This window comes from Crocodylus porosus, unplaced genomic scaffold (genome assembly GCF_001723895.1).
Source record: "Crocodylus porosus isolate Cpor-Errol unplaced genomic scaffold, CroPor_comp1, whole genome shotgun sequence".
NCBI lineage: Eukaryota > Metazoa > Chordata > Crocodylia > Crocodylidae > Crocodylus > Crocodylus porosus.
Window position 1 is genome coordinate 1,320,648 of NW_017728911.1, and position 15,869 is coordinate 1,336,516.

General features: G+C 42.6%; 2 protein-coding genes across 4 annotated transcripts in view; both read left to right on the plus strand.

The window, feature by feature from the left end:
* Positions 1-1,828, plus strand: part of B2M (beta-2-microglobulin) — an 8,444-nt gene extending 6,616 nt beyond the window's left edge. The window contains exon 4 of the mRNA XM_019533241.1: positions 1,425-1,828. The gene's annotated coding sequence lies outside the window, so the exon portion shown is untranslated. The remainder of the gene's footprint in view (positions 1-1,424) is intronic.
* Positions 1,829-7,720: 5,892 nt separating this feature from the next.
* The window catches only part of TRIM69 (tripartite motif containing 69), a 26,623-nt gene continuing 18,474 nt past the window's right edge, over positions 7,721-15,869 (plus strand). For 2 of the 3 annotated variants that reach the window (XR_002100710.1, XM_019533242.1), the window contains exons 1-5: positions 7,721-8,627; positions 10,699-10,794; positions 13,101-13,334; positions 14,671-14,693; positions 15,294-15,418. Coding sequence is in view for 2 of the 3 variants with exons in the window: in XM_019533242.1 (XP_019388787.1) it covers positions 8,037-8,627; positions 10,699-10,794; positions 13,101-13,334; positions 14,671-14,693; positions 15,294-15,418 (1,069 nt within the window). In the remaining variant the exon portion in view is untranslated. Of the gene's footprint in view, positions 8,628-10,698; positions 10,795-13,100; positions 13,335-14,670; positions 14,694-15,186; positions 15,189-15,272; positions 15,419-15,869 lie in introns of all 3 variants that reach the window. The other variant, XM_019533243.1, reaches the window with a different exon arrangement.

Below are 15,869 nucleotides of genomic sequence, written 5' to 3' on the forward strand. Positions count from 1 at the left end.
CGGACTAGATGATCTGCTCAGGGCCCTTCCGACCCTAGAAACTATGAAACTAAGTTCAGGTGTCCCTAGATTCATGGTGAATGCTGTCCTGAGTTGATTTAGCTATGAAGGGGGGGTATGGGTATGTGGTTCTGGGACGGTGGGGGTAGTAAAGGCAGCTGGATGTGAAGCTAGCCACATAACCATTAGTATGGAAGGAAGCTATAGAAATTGGTGTATTTTAAGCATATTTCAGATATTGGGCTTGGGTAGACTTGATTTGTGGGAAGCATCCACAGATACCTGATTTGGAATATACTGCTAGAGGGATCAGTGCTTAGACTGAGAAACTCAGACTGATCTCAAAAGCTACAGCTGGTTACAGAATGAGACTCCTGAGGTGTAACTGCTCCCAGAACTTTCTCTAATTTTTTGGCAATAATATTAGGATCTATTAGGACTTACAAGGAGAGAGAGCAACCTTGGGACACTTATCTATATGTAAATCTAAAAGTGGGGATTCCTTGGGGACCCTTTTCTGGGCATGATTCTAATTCAGTAATAGGGAGGATGGTTGCTTGGAGGATGAACTAGAGAATGCAGAAGCAATTTGTGGGCAACATCAAACCGGAAAAGTTTGCCAGCTGTCTGGAGGATCAAATCAGAATTCAAAATAATCTTGATAAATTGGGAGAGATGGTCAGAAATCATGGTGAAATTCAGTAAAGACACCTGCAAAATGCCACAGTTAGAAATCAGCTGGGGAGTGAACACTTGCTGAAGCAGGAAGGAATCTGGGAAGTTACATGAAATAAACTTCTGAGTCAATGGTGCTGTTGCAAAAAAGCAACTGTAATAGTTAGACCAGGGAGGTAGTGGGTTTTAATCAGAACATGGGAGACCTCAGTTGGCAAACTACACTGTTTTGGGTAGCACTCTTGAAGAAAGATGTAAACAAATGAAAGATGTTCTAGCAGTAATAATTATATGGGGTTTAGAAAATATGACCTTTGAGGAAGTTGAAGGACTAGAAAAGGCTGAATGGGGACATGTCTTGTAGAATGTAAAAGGCTGCTGAAGAGCCTGGTGATGAACTGTTCATCCTGTTGTTTTGGGAAAGGACAAAAAAGTACAGCTTAACTTGCAGCAAAGTAGATTTATAGTAGATGGGGGGTGGGGTGGGGATAGACACTAATGAAAGCAGGGACATGCTGGAACAAGCTACACGTAGGCGGTGGAAGAACAGGTCAAACAAACATTTGTGGATTGTCTCTGTGGTGGATAAGACAGCCTCTTGCCATTCCTCCAGCGTAGGCCTTTTGGGATTCTAGATCGTTGTGGCTTGGGTCTTGGAGTCTTTCCAGTTCCTTGTCCTCTAAAATAACTGTAATTACTCTTAAGTTTTATTTTCCTCATTAATACATTTTATCTCTTTACCTTTTCAGGTCTTGAAGTTATGCCTTGCACTCTGAAATTGGCTTCAGCCCTAACCTGTAGTCCTGTCTCCTTGCACCCCAACTACTTGATATTTGAAATGAATACATATAGCTTTGTAGCTAATACTGAATTATTTTTTCTGAAGTGGGAGGGGGGAAGAGGGTCTTTTTGAAGTGAAAATTTGCTAGCATAAACTCTGATCTGGCACTTAGCTGTACAGAGCTAAGAGCTGGCCTTTTGCTCAAATTCACTGAGCTTTCTGAAGAGAGAGAGAAGCACTTGGCTACTAACATGGTGAGCGCATTGTAGACATTAGATATCTTAGTTATTAGGTTAACACCTACAAATATAATACAGGCTTCTTGCTACTTGAAATGATCAGTTACTTTAAAATAAATCCTGAAATCAAAATTCAAAATCCGTGAATTTTATCTGTAATTTTATCCATTCTGTGCCTGAGGCATTATAGCAGAACTTGCATTGCAAACTTGAAAGTTGTACTGTCCTGAATCTACTTGCATGAATTGGGGGTGGGGTAGGTGTATAATCAGAACTATGCAGAGGTCCCAGTGCAAGCTACCCAAAGGCACTGGCAGTCCTTGCCAGGACTTGGAAGTGGTATAAGGCCTACCAGTTTGGGGTTGGTAGTAATGGAGCTTTCAGGAGCAAGTTTTGGGCACAGCATCCATAATAAATGTTTGTTAATAAATTATGGTCAATAAGGGGATAAAAAATCAGTTCTATCAGACTTTAAGAACCTGTATGCATCTGTCTAAAAGATTGTATAACCTTTTTTATGCTTACTTGTATAGAATGTTTTTATCTCGAGTACATTTAATAAAATGTTGTGAAATACGTTATTTATTGAGTTAACGGAATCACGTTGTCTCATGGCACTGAATGCAGTGTGGTGCTCAAACCCTTTAAACTAGTGGTTCCCCACCTTGTTAAGACTAGGCACTCTTAAAAACAAATTCCAGTTCTTGGCTTTTGCTCAGTTTTTGACTACAACAACAAATAATAAAGGAATTCTTCTGTTTTGGGGAACTTTGGAAGGACTGCAACAGGGCAGAATGTTTCTGATGTCATGGATTTGTCAGTGAAGTCTCTGAGCTTCATCTTCTGAATTTGTGTTCATGTTTTTGTACACCTAATAGTGCTAATATTACACAGTATCCTGCAACCCACTTAAAAGGATCTTGCATTGCTGTAGTTGAGAACTACTGCTTTAAACAAAACAGTAGCAGTGGCTTTGTTCAAATAGTCTGTTCACCTCTCAATTAGTCTGTTAACATGCCCTGCCTTCCGGTCTGAGGGTCCTGTTCCTCTTCCTAATAGTATTTACTTCTCACTCTTACCTTCAGAACTTCACAGCTCTGCTCCCTCTTTGTAGGCTTGTCTGTTCCTGTATCCAACAACTATACAAAACCTGCTGTCCTGTTAAACTTCCTTCTTCCATGGTTTTTTGCCATGTTACTGTCCCTCTATGCTATTCTCCCATTGCCATGTACCTGTTGAGGCAAAGGGTAGCAATCTATGCAGAATTAAACATTTTCTGATAATGATCTGTGAGCTTGGAATAAGTTTGCAAGAAAATCTGAATTCTATAGACTTTTCCTTCCTGACTTCTGCTAATGTCTTTATTAAAATTACTGTAAGGTGGTTATTTCCTTCCTTGAAGACTAAACAATTATCAAATGAATAAATACATCCGAAAGAGTAAAAGGGGCAAATGTGCGAGAGCAAATTTAGAGAACGCCATGTATCCATAAACTTAGGTTTTCCTAGTTTATAGTACCATATTTCCAGATAAGAGAGGTGGAGTGTTTCCATTCTACAAATGCTGGTCAAGTTGGTCAGCAGCAAAGCTGGGTTAAGCCTGGTTACCCCTCAATTGGAGGTAATTGGGCTTGGTCCAAGAAGTAATGACAGAAACTCCCCTGTGGCCTGTAGGATCTTCTGGCCTTACGTTATTATATGTAAGATTCAACATAGGCTCGCAGCCAAACAAAAAGCCTAATACTAGTGCTCAACAGGAAGCTGATACAGGGCAGGAGTAGAACACGTGAAGCAGGATTTCCTGTCGATGGCAGCGTTTCTCATGTGTTAGTGATGTTCTGTTGATCTGTTTTGACAGATTATATGATACTTGGTTTATAAGTCTGTTTTCCCTAGTTCTCACGTCACCAGATCATACTAGCATTTAGGTTGGAGAAGTGGCAGTGAAATGTTCTACCTTTAGAAACAGGCCATTCCCTTTGAAAGTTTAAACAAAATGAAGTCTGATGTGACCAGGAGTGGATCCAGGATTTCTGAAAATGGTGCAGGAGCAACAACGGATGCTACAGGGGTGGCTGCAACTTACACTACAGGGGTGGCTGTGCCCTCTGCTCCCAGCTGCTGCCCGCACCACTGTGGGCAGATTTTATTTTAGCCCCTAAAGCAGGTGAAAACCCCCTCTCCCCCATCCTGCTCAAGGCAGCCCCTTTCTGCTTTCCCCTACCCCACTGCCACTGCTGCGTTCTCCACTGCTCAGGGAGTGGGGAGCTGCAGAGCCAGCCAGGCTGAGCAGTACCTGGGCTCAGCTGGAGAGGGGACAGTGGCAACAGCCTGGCTAGTGCAGGTGCAGGCAGGGGGATCCCTGTCCATCCTTGCTGCCCCTGTTCCCACCCCCAGCTGAGCCCAGCCCTGGCACAGCAGGCAAGAACAGCTCTGGGGCTTCCCGTCCCCAACAGTGGGAAAAGGTGCCATTGTGCTTCCTGCCTACCTGCCCCTTGAACATGACATCTCTAATGAGGTGAAGCTATGAAAAAGCTTGTTCTCATTAAGCTTACATCTGGGGGATTAAATTGATCTTCAGGTTCCCCTTCAGTTATTTCATACATGGATGTCAAACTCACTTTGGGCTCTGACATGTATCTGGCCTGTGGGGTCCCTTGCAGGCTGGATTTGGTCTTGGTCATGGGGTGATATAGTGACAGTGGCTACTGTGGGCACTGCAGCACTGGTGGTCATCGCAGTGATGGTGGAGACAGTGGCTGCAGGCAAGGCAGTCACTTGCAGTCACAGAGGCTGGCAAGGTGGCTGGAAGCAGCCCATGGCTGTGTCAGACAGCTCTCACTCCATATCCTCTGAGGACCTAGGGGTCAGGATTTAGTGCCAGGCTACATCCCCTCCTAGTCATGCCCTCAAATTCCCCAGCCTGGCAGTAGCCCAGCAGGCCGGGTGTAGGAGCTGTATGTTACCCACCCCTGATTTAATGGCAGGAGCACTGAAATACTTCTGAAGGACAATGTGAAGCTGGCATTATTAATACAGTATTGCCAGTCTCTCTAGCTGACCTTCCTGTGTAACCTTCTGACTCCTGACACCCCCAGAGGAGCTGAGTTTTGTACAGCACTTTTAAGATGTTAACTGGTGGCAAAGCATTATCGTGGTTCCCTTAGCCTCTCCCCTGTCAGCAGGGCCTGCTTTTTGGAGTCTCTCACTAGAGGAAAGGGCAGGGGATGCATAGCGCGCGCTAACTGCCGCTGTGCCTCATGCCAGCTGACACCTCCTTCTCAAACAGCCACGTTTGCTGCTGAATGGCCGCTGGTTTCCTTCCAGATCACAAGCTCATCCTCTGGGTCTAGCAGACCAGTGTCTATCCTCTTCCACACTCCAGGTCTTTTATTGCTCCCCCTGCCCCTGGGCTGTGACGACCCCCCCCCCCCGGGGTCCTTGCCTCCATGCCGCCCGATTCCAGAACCTTCCCTCAGCTGTTTTCCAGTGGCATGTTTCAGTAACAGCTCCCTCCAACACCTGCGTCCTCACCACAGCCGCGCAGGCCTGGCTCCAGGCTCACTGAGGCCTGTCACCTACGGGAGGGGAGGGAGCACAGAGAAGCTGCCTTGATTCTGGCTGCTTTTCCCCGCTGCAGCCAAAGTGTCATGGTGTGAACTGCAGGAAGGCTCAGAGCCCTTGTCAAGGTTGATGCACCTGCTGCCTAGGGGTGGAAGATCAGACCTTGCGGGGCATCTTCCTCTTCCCTTTCCAGTGTGTTGCAGACAGAAAATCCTACACAAGACCAGGCAGGGAAGAAAGAAATGCACCCCAATAAGCTGTCATAGGGATGAGGCATTATAAGGAAAAGAAAAGGGCTAGCTGGGGGAGGTGTTTCTTGTGTGAGCTTCCACTGAGCCGAGGACAGGAATGACTGAGGGCCCAGTGCCTTCGATGTGAAACCCAGTGCAGGACTATTTCTTTATATTTAAAAGCCTCTGTGTGTGTGTGTGTGTGTGTGTGTGTGTGTGTTTACATTAAAAAAAGTGTGCTAAATTGTTAAGGATTCAAAGACTCCCATGTGACCAGGAGTATTCAGTAAATTTCTGGTTCCATGTGTTTGTTGTGGCAGTTCCTCAAAAGGCAATAAAAGCTTACTACTGCTTTGTGGTAGGGAGACTGCTCCTTTAATTCAGGTGGCTGTGACTTGGATTTGCAGTGCTGAGGCTATAGGGTTCAATTACCAGTGTGGCATGGGAGGGCTTCTTGCAGTCATTTAGATCATTTATCAGGGCAGGGATTCCCAAACTGTGGCTGAAGATTGCATCAATCTAGTTTTAGGACAAAGGTGCATGGTGGTCTGCAATCAATTTTGAGAGCCGACAGTGATTATTAATCCAGAAAGTTTGGGAGTCTCTGGGTTAGGGCAATCAAGATACAAGATGTAGCCAGGTAAAATATAAGTATAGGTTTTGATTTTCAAATAAGACACATGAATTTTGGGTGCCCAGGGTGAAGGTGAGGGTAGTATGTGGGACTGGGTTTTCTAGAGCAGTGGTTTTCAACCTTTATAAACTCAAAGCATCTAGGGGAGCCATCATAGAGGACATTCCAGTTTTATGCTAGTCTGTCCTCTGACCTCTATTACTATGAAACTGGATGCCTTTATGTCCTCTATTTTTCTCTTGAAGAGAGGGGCCTCAATGGAGGGGCCTCTCTTTTCTTGAAGAGAGAAGTAGAGGGCATAAAGGCATTCGGTTGTGTATCAATAGAGGACAGAGGACAACCAGGCTGTCCTGTGTGATGGCCACCCTAAAAGCGACCCTTGTTAGACTGAAATCAATCCTCAGAAAATGCCTGCTCTTCTTTTTTTCTCATTTTTTGACTACAGAAAAATAATAGATCAACTTTTCTGTGGCAAAGAGCTTGGAAAGACTACAAGATATCAGGCTGTTATTAACACAGTGGAGTCCTCTTTTGAAATCTCTAGGTTTATCTTGTGAATCATTTTTGTGCACCTAACAGTACTAACTAACTTTGTGTGGTTCCCTGTGGGACCATTGAAAGGGTCCCAAGGCTGTTGAGGGTACATGTTAGAATGTTTAGTAGTATATAATGAATATGAAGTATGTTGATATGCATACTGCTATAAGATTTGCAGTAGCCCTGTGCATGCTTGGAGAGTATTTGTGAGGCTAGAATGTAGCAGGAACAGGCATTTCTTTATGTAGTAGTATATTTGGGAAGCAAGGTTTTGTCTGAGCATTTTAAATACACTTTAAGCACTTACTGGAGCTCCTTGGGAGTTGTGTGCTTGCTGCCGCCAGGCTCCCACCACCGCTGCCACTGGAGCTGTGCCCCCCGCAGCTGCTGGGGGCACTGTGTTCATGAATGCAGTGCCTTATTCGTGGATTTTGCCATTCGCGGGGGATATGAGAACATATCCCCCGTGAATGGTGAGGGTCACCTGTATAAGTTGACAAGGTTATGGATGTGTTTATAGGTTGCATTTTTTGTATCAGTTGTTCATTTTTAAGGCCACATCAACAGGTGGTGTGGACATTTGGTTTCCTGGGGACAAATAACAACATCGCACCTTGCTCTGCTGCTACTTGTCCCCAGGGAACAACTCTGGCATGGGCGCTTTGGCACATGGCATGTTGCCCCAGGTGGGGTAGGGGAGACTGGGGCCAGCACAGTGCTGGCCTCAACAGCCTTACCTAGTGTGGGGCCTCCCGGGGCTGCAGCAGTGGCAATTCTGCTATGCAGAGCCTGGCTGGCAGTCGCAGCGTGGCTCTGGGTGGCTCGGCTCCTTTTTTGAGTGGTATGTGCTGCCCGTGTGTGTGCTGCTCCTCTTTTTCTTTTCCATGTGGACATCCAGGGGTCAAAAAAACCTGGGGAAAGAAGTGGAACAGCGCATGCTTGGGCAGCTCTCCCCTGCAGTGTGGAGGATATCTGAGTGTGTGGTGCCACAGAATGGTTTGCGGTGCCACATACTGCATTGCTGTGCTCATCTCGACGTGGTCTAAGTGTGTATCTTCAGGTTGAGTGTTACTGACAGCAGGCCTATGAGATCTCATGTATTCAGGGTAAAACTTGCTCAGTAAGCAAATAGGATGGATTTCAAGTTGAGAATTGACTATTCCGTTAAAAAGTTGTGAGGCTTGCACAGTGTGGCTGTATGGTGGTATGAATGGAAGGAATTGTGCTTGTAGGTGGATGATTTGTAGGGTATACAATGCTCCACTGAGGCCCCTCTCAACAAGAGAGCTTCATTATAGTCCTTCTTTCACCTGTGCTACTCATTTTATTGTCTATGCATTTATTTGCGTCCTAGGACAGAGATATTTGTCCTAAGAATGGGAGAGAAAATGGGAATGTCATTTCAATCATTGGGATCTCATTTCAATCATTTTATCTCTAACAGGACAGTATTTGATCCATCCAGTATGTCGTTTTCTTCTTCCAGCCCAAGTACCTCCTCATCAGCTTCTCTGAGTGAAAATGAAAGTAAAATAAACCTCTTAAGTACCAGCTCCTCAGAGTTGGTCTTAGGGCCACAAAGTGAAGACTTTACCAAGGATTTGTCTTGTACCCTGTGCCTGGAATGGTTTAAAGATCCAGTGATATTGCCTTGTGGCCACAACTACTGTAAATCCTGCATTGAAGGCATTTGGGTCAAGATGGTAGTTTGCTCCTGTCCCGAGTGCCAAGCAGAGTTTCCAAATAGGCAGTACATTGCTAACTCTGTGCTAGGAAAGGTAGTAGAAAGGATCCAGGCCTTTCACATGGAGAGATTCCAGCAGAAATGCAGGGAACACTCTGAGCCCCTTACGCTGTTCTGGAAGATGGATGGGAAACTGGCGTGCTTTCTCTGCAGAGATTCCCAGAAGCCTGAAGATCAAAGCTCCCAATTCCTTCTCCTGTCAGAGGCTGTGCAATTGTATGTGGTAAGGTTTACAGGGAAGCAGGACTGAAGCTGCTATTTTCTTACCTTTTCCAGAGAGAGACTTTCCTGCTACAGAAACTTTGGAAAATGTGACACTTAGGCTGTTGCTAACTCTCACAATTTTAGTGAGATTATCTCCATGTTTGGTGGTATTCTTAAAGCCCCAGTTCCTGGAATCCTGTGATTATATGAGAATCCCAAGGTATCATTTTGAAGTAAAAATAGGCTTCTAGCTCTCATAGTTACAAAGCAGCACAAGTACATCCTCTTGGTTTCAAAACCAGAAGATGAAGAAAATGAACTCTGCGTTTCTTATTTTAAAACATTTTCATGATTTTTTACAAACTGTTCTCATAATTATGGGGGGCTGAGGCATGATTTTTGACTGATACTTTTGGTGAAACAGTACTGATAATTCAACTCAGCGTAATTTTTGTGTAAGGGGAAAGAGCAGGATTTTAAAAGCTCATGCAAGATACATGCACCCCTGTGTATTATGGGGTCTTCTTATGTACCCTTGCGTAACAGGAATGTTTCTTTTTGGACCTGAGCTGTATGCTTCCTCCTGATAGTGGTAGGTTAGCTGTGTTAGTCTGAACTCAGGCAGAGGGCAGGGCAGGGTGGCACCAGGAGACTAACTAGTTTGGAGAGGCAAGAGCTTTTGTAGGTGACAGCCTACTTCCTCAGATGCCAGCTGATTCTATCAGGTCCTGACAGAAGGCAGTTGCTTTGAAGCCTATCAATATAAAAAACATAAAAAAAAATGTATATTTTATATATAGGTCTGAGTTCTTCCTGAAGGTATCCCTTCTATACCTTTCCTTCCCCTTAGTGGGAGCATGGCAAGCATCAGTCTAATCTAGAAGCTAGAATCATCAAACTCCATTGAAATGTGATGATTTAGGAATTGCCACAATACAGAGCCAGCTTTGGCTGCACACTCTTTGGCCATATTAGTTCTTATCTGATGATGAGCTTGCTGGCAGGCTCAAGACAACATCACTCTGGCTAGTTACATTTCAGCATGATTAGAAGGATTCTTCCCAAACATAAGAGGTAAAAGCTTCATTTAAAAAACCTTAGAATGCCATTCTGCATCAGCTGTTAGACCCAGACCACTGGGAAATTTTTTAATTCATCACTGAAGATTGGAAGTTCCCATTCAGTTTTCATTTGCTAAGTCAGAACCTTCCTCACTGAAGGGTTTGATTTGTTCAGATCTTTGCATTTAAAGAACTCTTGGTTCCTTCTAAAATTTCTCTTGCAGGGAGGTCACTAGGATTAAGTTCCATAGCAGATTTCATCTATGGAAGGAGGAATCCCTGAAGGACAGAAAATCTCTTCTTTAAGTATATTTAGAGGTTTCTGAAGAAAATCCTGTCTGAAGAAATGGATTTGTGCTTAATTATTTAAGCTTGACCCAGTTGAAAATCTCTCTTTAAATTCTGTTTAGGACTCTAGTTAACTATTGTAGAGTAAATGAAACCTAAGGGCAGTTGCTGGTATGTCCCTGATGAACTAATCTCTCATGAAAAACAGGACTGTAGGAGTCCCTTTAGCTAACTAAAAGACCCGTGTTCTTTGGTTGTGGGAGCAGTGTTGTTTTCTGGGAGTGGTTCTTTGGGGCAGTGTCTTCTGCCCTGTTTCTTGAGATCCTGGCATTTTGGAGAGTTGTTGGTTACAGGGTTGCTATCACACATAATGCCCTTTTTAAAAGGGGAAATGAAAATGCATTGATTCACAGGGCATTCCGAGTTTGAAGGTTTACAGTAGTTATTAAAGAAAGAGAAATGTAAAAAACAAGTACAAAACATGATCACCAACATGCTATGTATTTAAGGGGTATGAGCTATTATTTTCACCTCCCAAACAAATATTTCACATCACAACAGCACTCCCAGCCTGTGGAGATGTTGTAGACTGAGGTTGCTAAACTATCAGCCTATTTCATGAACTCTGTCTCTAGATTACAGAGAATAATCAAAGTACCCGAAAACAATTTGCCAGTAACTTTATCTAGCACAAGTAACTAATATAATACTGAGTAATGCTTGTGTCTGTCATAATGACAGGAACATCTGATCTCGGCCAGAACTCAGGTGGAGTCCACTCTGCAGGAATTAAAAACAGTGAAAAATGCTCAGCAAGAGAAGATCTCTTGCCACAAAGTGAGTAGCATCAAGTCAAAAGGACCTGGTTTTACTATACCTCAGCTCGAATTCTCAGCAAGAACAGAACTCAGATTCCTTATCAGAGCAGAGAGTCTAGGCAGGGTAATCAGTTTGCTATTAAGAACAAGCTTCTGTTGGCCACTATATAGCTGCGGCATATACCAAGCGTCATAATGCACAATGAAATATTCCTGCATTCAAATAAACTTTTGGCATACAGACATTACAGAAAGGCATCTGGATGACTCCTTTGGCTTTTACTCACTATGTACCTTGATTGTATGCTGGGCATCCAGTGCCCATAAGTCCCAAATGTCTGGATAATTCTGACTGACACCTGAATTTAGGATCTTTTGTGATGCAAAGTTCTGGATGTCTAAATTTTTCCAAGGATTGTTGATGTCTTGAAAGCGTATCTGAGATGTGTGTACATACCTGTAATAACTGCAGACCATGTTGTATGCTGTCACTGACATGTTAATTTAGCGAACTGGCTGAGCAAGAGTAGAAACTGAATCAGTAGTTTCTTAGATGAACTGTTTACAGGTAAAGCAAAAAAAAAATCCTTGTACCTAATCTGAAGACAGTTATAAATAACTATGATTTGTCCTGAACCTGGTTATTCTAGAGCAGAGGTTCCCAACCCCAGGGCTGCAAAGTGTTGGCTGCCGGTCCGCAGGAGGGTTGGCTGCTGCACTGGCAGCCAACTCTTTTTTATACTGAGTATATGCATGTATATGTGTACTGAGTATAAAAAAAGGGTTGGCTGCTGGTCCACAGTATGCTGGTCACTTCTGGTCTGCAGTATGCTGGTCCACAGTTTGCCAGTCCATGGTTTAAAAAGGTTGGGAACCACTGCTCTAGAGTTCTTCAAAGCCTGTGATATCTATTCAAAGAGGGTCATGGAATTTTTCTTTGGTTACGATTTACATTTCAGAGAGGCTCAAAGTGAGTTAACCATATTCACTGAGTTTCCACTGGTATCACACAAACCCCCCACTTTTTCTTTTAAGTTTTTGAAGAGCCATATGTACATTTTGAGACAGTCACAAAAACTGGGGGTAGCTGGGTTGGTGTAGACTTCCAAGATACAAGTTTTGTTCAGTTTCTTTTCTTTTTCTTTCTTTCTTTTTTTTTGTATCCTCTTTTTCTTCTTGACAGTGATTTTCTCCTCACTAGTCACATCTTTAGTTTGAAAAAGGTAGCCAAGTACAATGCTTCACTACATACATCATTCACTACAGGATTTGGAAAGGAATCCAGAGCATTGTACAACTGGTCAGGTGCATTTTTTTCTTCTACCTCTGAACTTGCAGGTATTTGTCAAGAGAGGAGATGAAATCAGAATGATGGATCAATGGTCTTTCTTGTAAATTAGAGCTTACAATTATATAAGGAGTCATAGATGATATATAGGTTCCACCGGGAGTAGTAAAACATGAAACAAGTGTCACTTTATATTAGGAGCTAGTCATATTCATTTATACATCTTGGTGTTTTCATCCAAGGGCGGATCTGGGGGTGAGGGTGCAGAGGTGCAGTTGTACCCCACTAATTCCTGCTCCATCCAAACTTTAAAGCGGGGGAGGGGAGCAGCAGCATTTCTATTCAGGAAGTGCTGAAAGAATCAATTGATTTCATTGGTCATTATCAGATCCTTAATTCCTGCTAATCAGTCTCCACTTCACAGGTGTTAATGACCATCTCTCCGTTTTAATGGTCTTGAGGTTCCACTATCCAAATTATCCTATCTTCTGCAGTTTTGCTCTCTGTTATCTAATTCTGGTAATGTCTCTTCTGTATTTCACAGCCCTGCAGACTGCTTTTAGCCCTAGCTAAAAACTTTACCTCAGATGTAGAACTGACTGACAATGAGGTATTGGAGGCAATGTCAAGATGCTCAAGAAGACTAGATTTTGTTTTATGAACCTGAATAAGACATTTATATTTAACTATAATAGTTATTACAGTACTAATGACACAATATCTTTTGCCTCCTTTGACTAATTTTTGCCTAGTTTCTTGTGTTTTTTTGAAAACTTTATATATAATCTAGTAAATCAGTGCACATTCTAATAGTTATTTTTGTTTTTGCTTTGATCTTAAACTGAATGATATAGTGCTAGTCTTTTAGCATATTAAAAAAATGTCAAGATTATCTTTAACTGGAAATGTGTTGTGTTATATGTGATGACATGCCACACCATCTGCATACCTCTTTTCAAAATCCTAGATCCACCCATGTTTTCATGTGATGCTCCTGAGATCAAAGATGTCCCATCTTAACAAACTGTGTTTTCCAGGAAAACAAGATGCTTCTTCAACAAAACATCAGCTTACAGTGTCTAAAACTTCACCAGTTCCTTCATAGCAGGGAGAGAAGATTAATGAATGAGCTGCAGGAAGAGGGGAAGACCTACCTTCAAGAAATGGAGGCAAATCTAAATATTCTCCAAGAAAAGTGCCACCAAGCAAAGGAGACATTGTTGCGCATTCAGTCCCGGCTTTACCAGCACAATTTCATCAGCTTCCTAACAGTGAGAAATCTAGACTTAAATGTACCAAGACGTTTTCTATGCTCACGTTGCTCTACCGACAGAAGTTCTGGTAACAAACGGAGCTGCCACCACAAACCCACCGTAACGCTTTCATACCCATGTGTTTCTGCTGGGTCTACACGTCTTCCTTAAGCAGCTGGGCCACAGGGCTGTAAAATGCACCTCTAGGCTGCATCCAGCTGTGCAGGGGTGTGCACTTGCAGTGGCAAAAATAGTAGCAGCACAAATTTGTGCTGCTACTTTTTGCCACAGTGCATGCCCCTGTATGTGCGGTTTGTTGTATATGCCTCTGTATGTCCCACTTCTGGCAAACTTCCCTGGCCTAGGTCCCCCCGGCTCCTGGTGTGCTGGAGGAATTAGGACACAAGGAAGAAAATGGAGACACTCCAGCCAGCAACCAGAGTGTCTCCCTAGAGCAGTGGTCTCCAAAGTGGGGTGTGCAAGACGATCCATTGGGGTGTGGGAAGAAAATATTAGAACTTCTATTTCTATTTATTTTTTATCTAAAAAAATAAGAAAGAAATTAAGCTTTACGAATATTTATATACGGATTGACACTGGCACCCTTACTCAGTCCGTATGTCAGACAGTCATGTGTCACATATGGTACGCAAGTAGTACATGTATATAATTTATAAATAAATAAATATATATATATTGGGGTGCATGCTCAAAAAAGTTTTTACTGATAGGGGTGCATGATCAGAAAAGTTTGGAGACCACTGCCCTAGAGGACCAAGCCTCCATGTCTGCTGGCACACCCACTCTTCTTGCATGCGCCGTACCATGTTTTTTCCCAGCACTTTTTTTTGCTATCAGGATTTTCTGGTAGCAAATTTTGGCCCAGGCTGCAAATTTGATACCAGGGCACAAAGAGGTTTGTGGTGCCACAAACTGCACTCCCTTGCTTACAAGCTGCTGAAGGCACTACAACAACTGGGAGAAGGTATGGGGGTGTCTACACATTTCTGCTAGAGGGTGGCAGAAGCTTTACCTCACTTGGCAGAGGTATTTTATCTTTGCTAGCAGAAAAGATTATTTAATGTCCAGTATCAGAATGGGCTGAGAAATGTCAAATATCCTGGGAAGCATGTTTGCTGTACTACTTTTTACCATGCCTATGAGAGAAACAGAAAATGCTCTGGGGAGGGTTTTTGTGAGAAAGAGGCTATGATGAGTCAGGCTTATCTCCTATGAGAGTTCAGAAATATTGCAATAGAACTGGCTGCTGAGGTTTTCAATATTATTAAGTACTCTGTAGCAATTATACAGTTTTTAATGTCTCTTCTAACTTTTCTCTCCTTTCATTTTACAGGGTATAAAACCCTTTATGGAAAGGTAAGTCTGAGCTTGTAGAATTCTTCAGTCTGTATCAGAACTCATACAAAACAGTTAAATTGACAAATTAAATCATTTTCTGTTTGCAAAACTGTTTAAGAACAGATGGTAAAATTCTCAGAATTGGTGATAATCCACAAATTTCCTCAGAAAACAGTTGTTGGTCTTCAGATTATTTGCAGAAAGTTCTTTGAGAATATTCAAAATTTGGAATTTGGGGTGGGCTATGCCTTGCATAAATCATACAATATTAATTTAATTCCCTGATTGGATGACATATATAATTAATCAACCAAGAGCACAAATGCTGAATTGCATATTTACCGTTAAATAGTTACATAACTTGAAATTAACTCTTATTGTATACTCAGGTTTCAGTTTTGCTTCATTTATGTATTTGTGCCAGCAAAGGTGGCTTGCTAGATTGTTCCCAGAAAGTGAACACAAAAGGTGCACAAACTGAGTCAGAGAGAGTTGGGGTTAACATTTTCAGGAGTACTTGCATCAATACTTTTGTAGTATTAGCACTGCTGCACTCTCTGTATTTATCAGATTCTGTGATCTCATATAAACAGGCAGTGTGATTTGTGCCTTATGTAGCTTGGAGAAAAATATTTCCACTCTATCTAAGGGGCACATGGTCTCCCAAGAGCTGAACCTAGGACAACTCAAGGGTCCAGTCCAATACACTTTGTGGAAGGGCATGAAATCCATCCTCAACCCAGGTAATGGGATATTACTTTATTATTCCTTACAGCCTCTCAGACACATATGTGCTTTTCTTTGTCTCCATTTTATTTTCTTCCTTGTCTTGCTGCTCCTTTCTGAGTTTCAAATGAGTAATGAACTATTATGTACCATTTTCTTTCATTTCTAGTCTGTCTTCATTTGTAGCTCAAGTGCTATAATAATGGGCCTGTTATTGAGTCCTGGAACCTTAAGGATTTAGATCCAAAACAAAAATGTCTCAATTGAAATTTAATTTTTGACAAAAAATGAACATATTCCTGGTACTATTGAGGTAAAAAAAACTCTCTCTCGGTTCGTTTCTTTGGAGGCTCATTGAATAACAAATCCTTAGGCACACATTGTTGGTGAGACAAAAGGTATATATTTGCAAATAGGGTCAGAGGGAGAAGACAAAAGATCAAAACCCTCTGCCCCCCAGCACAATCA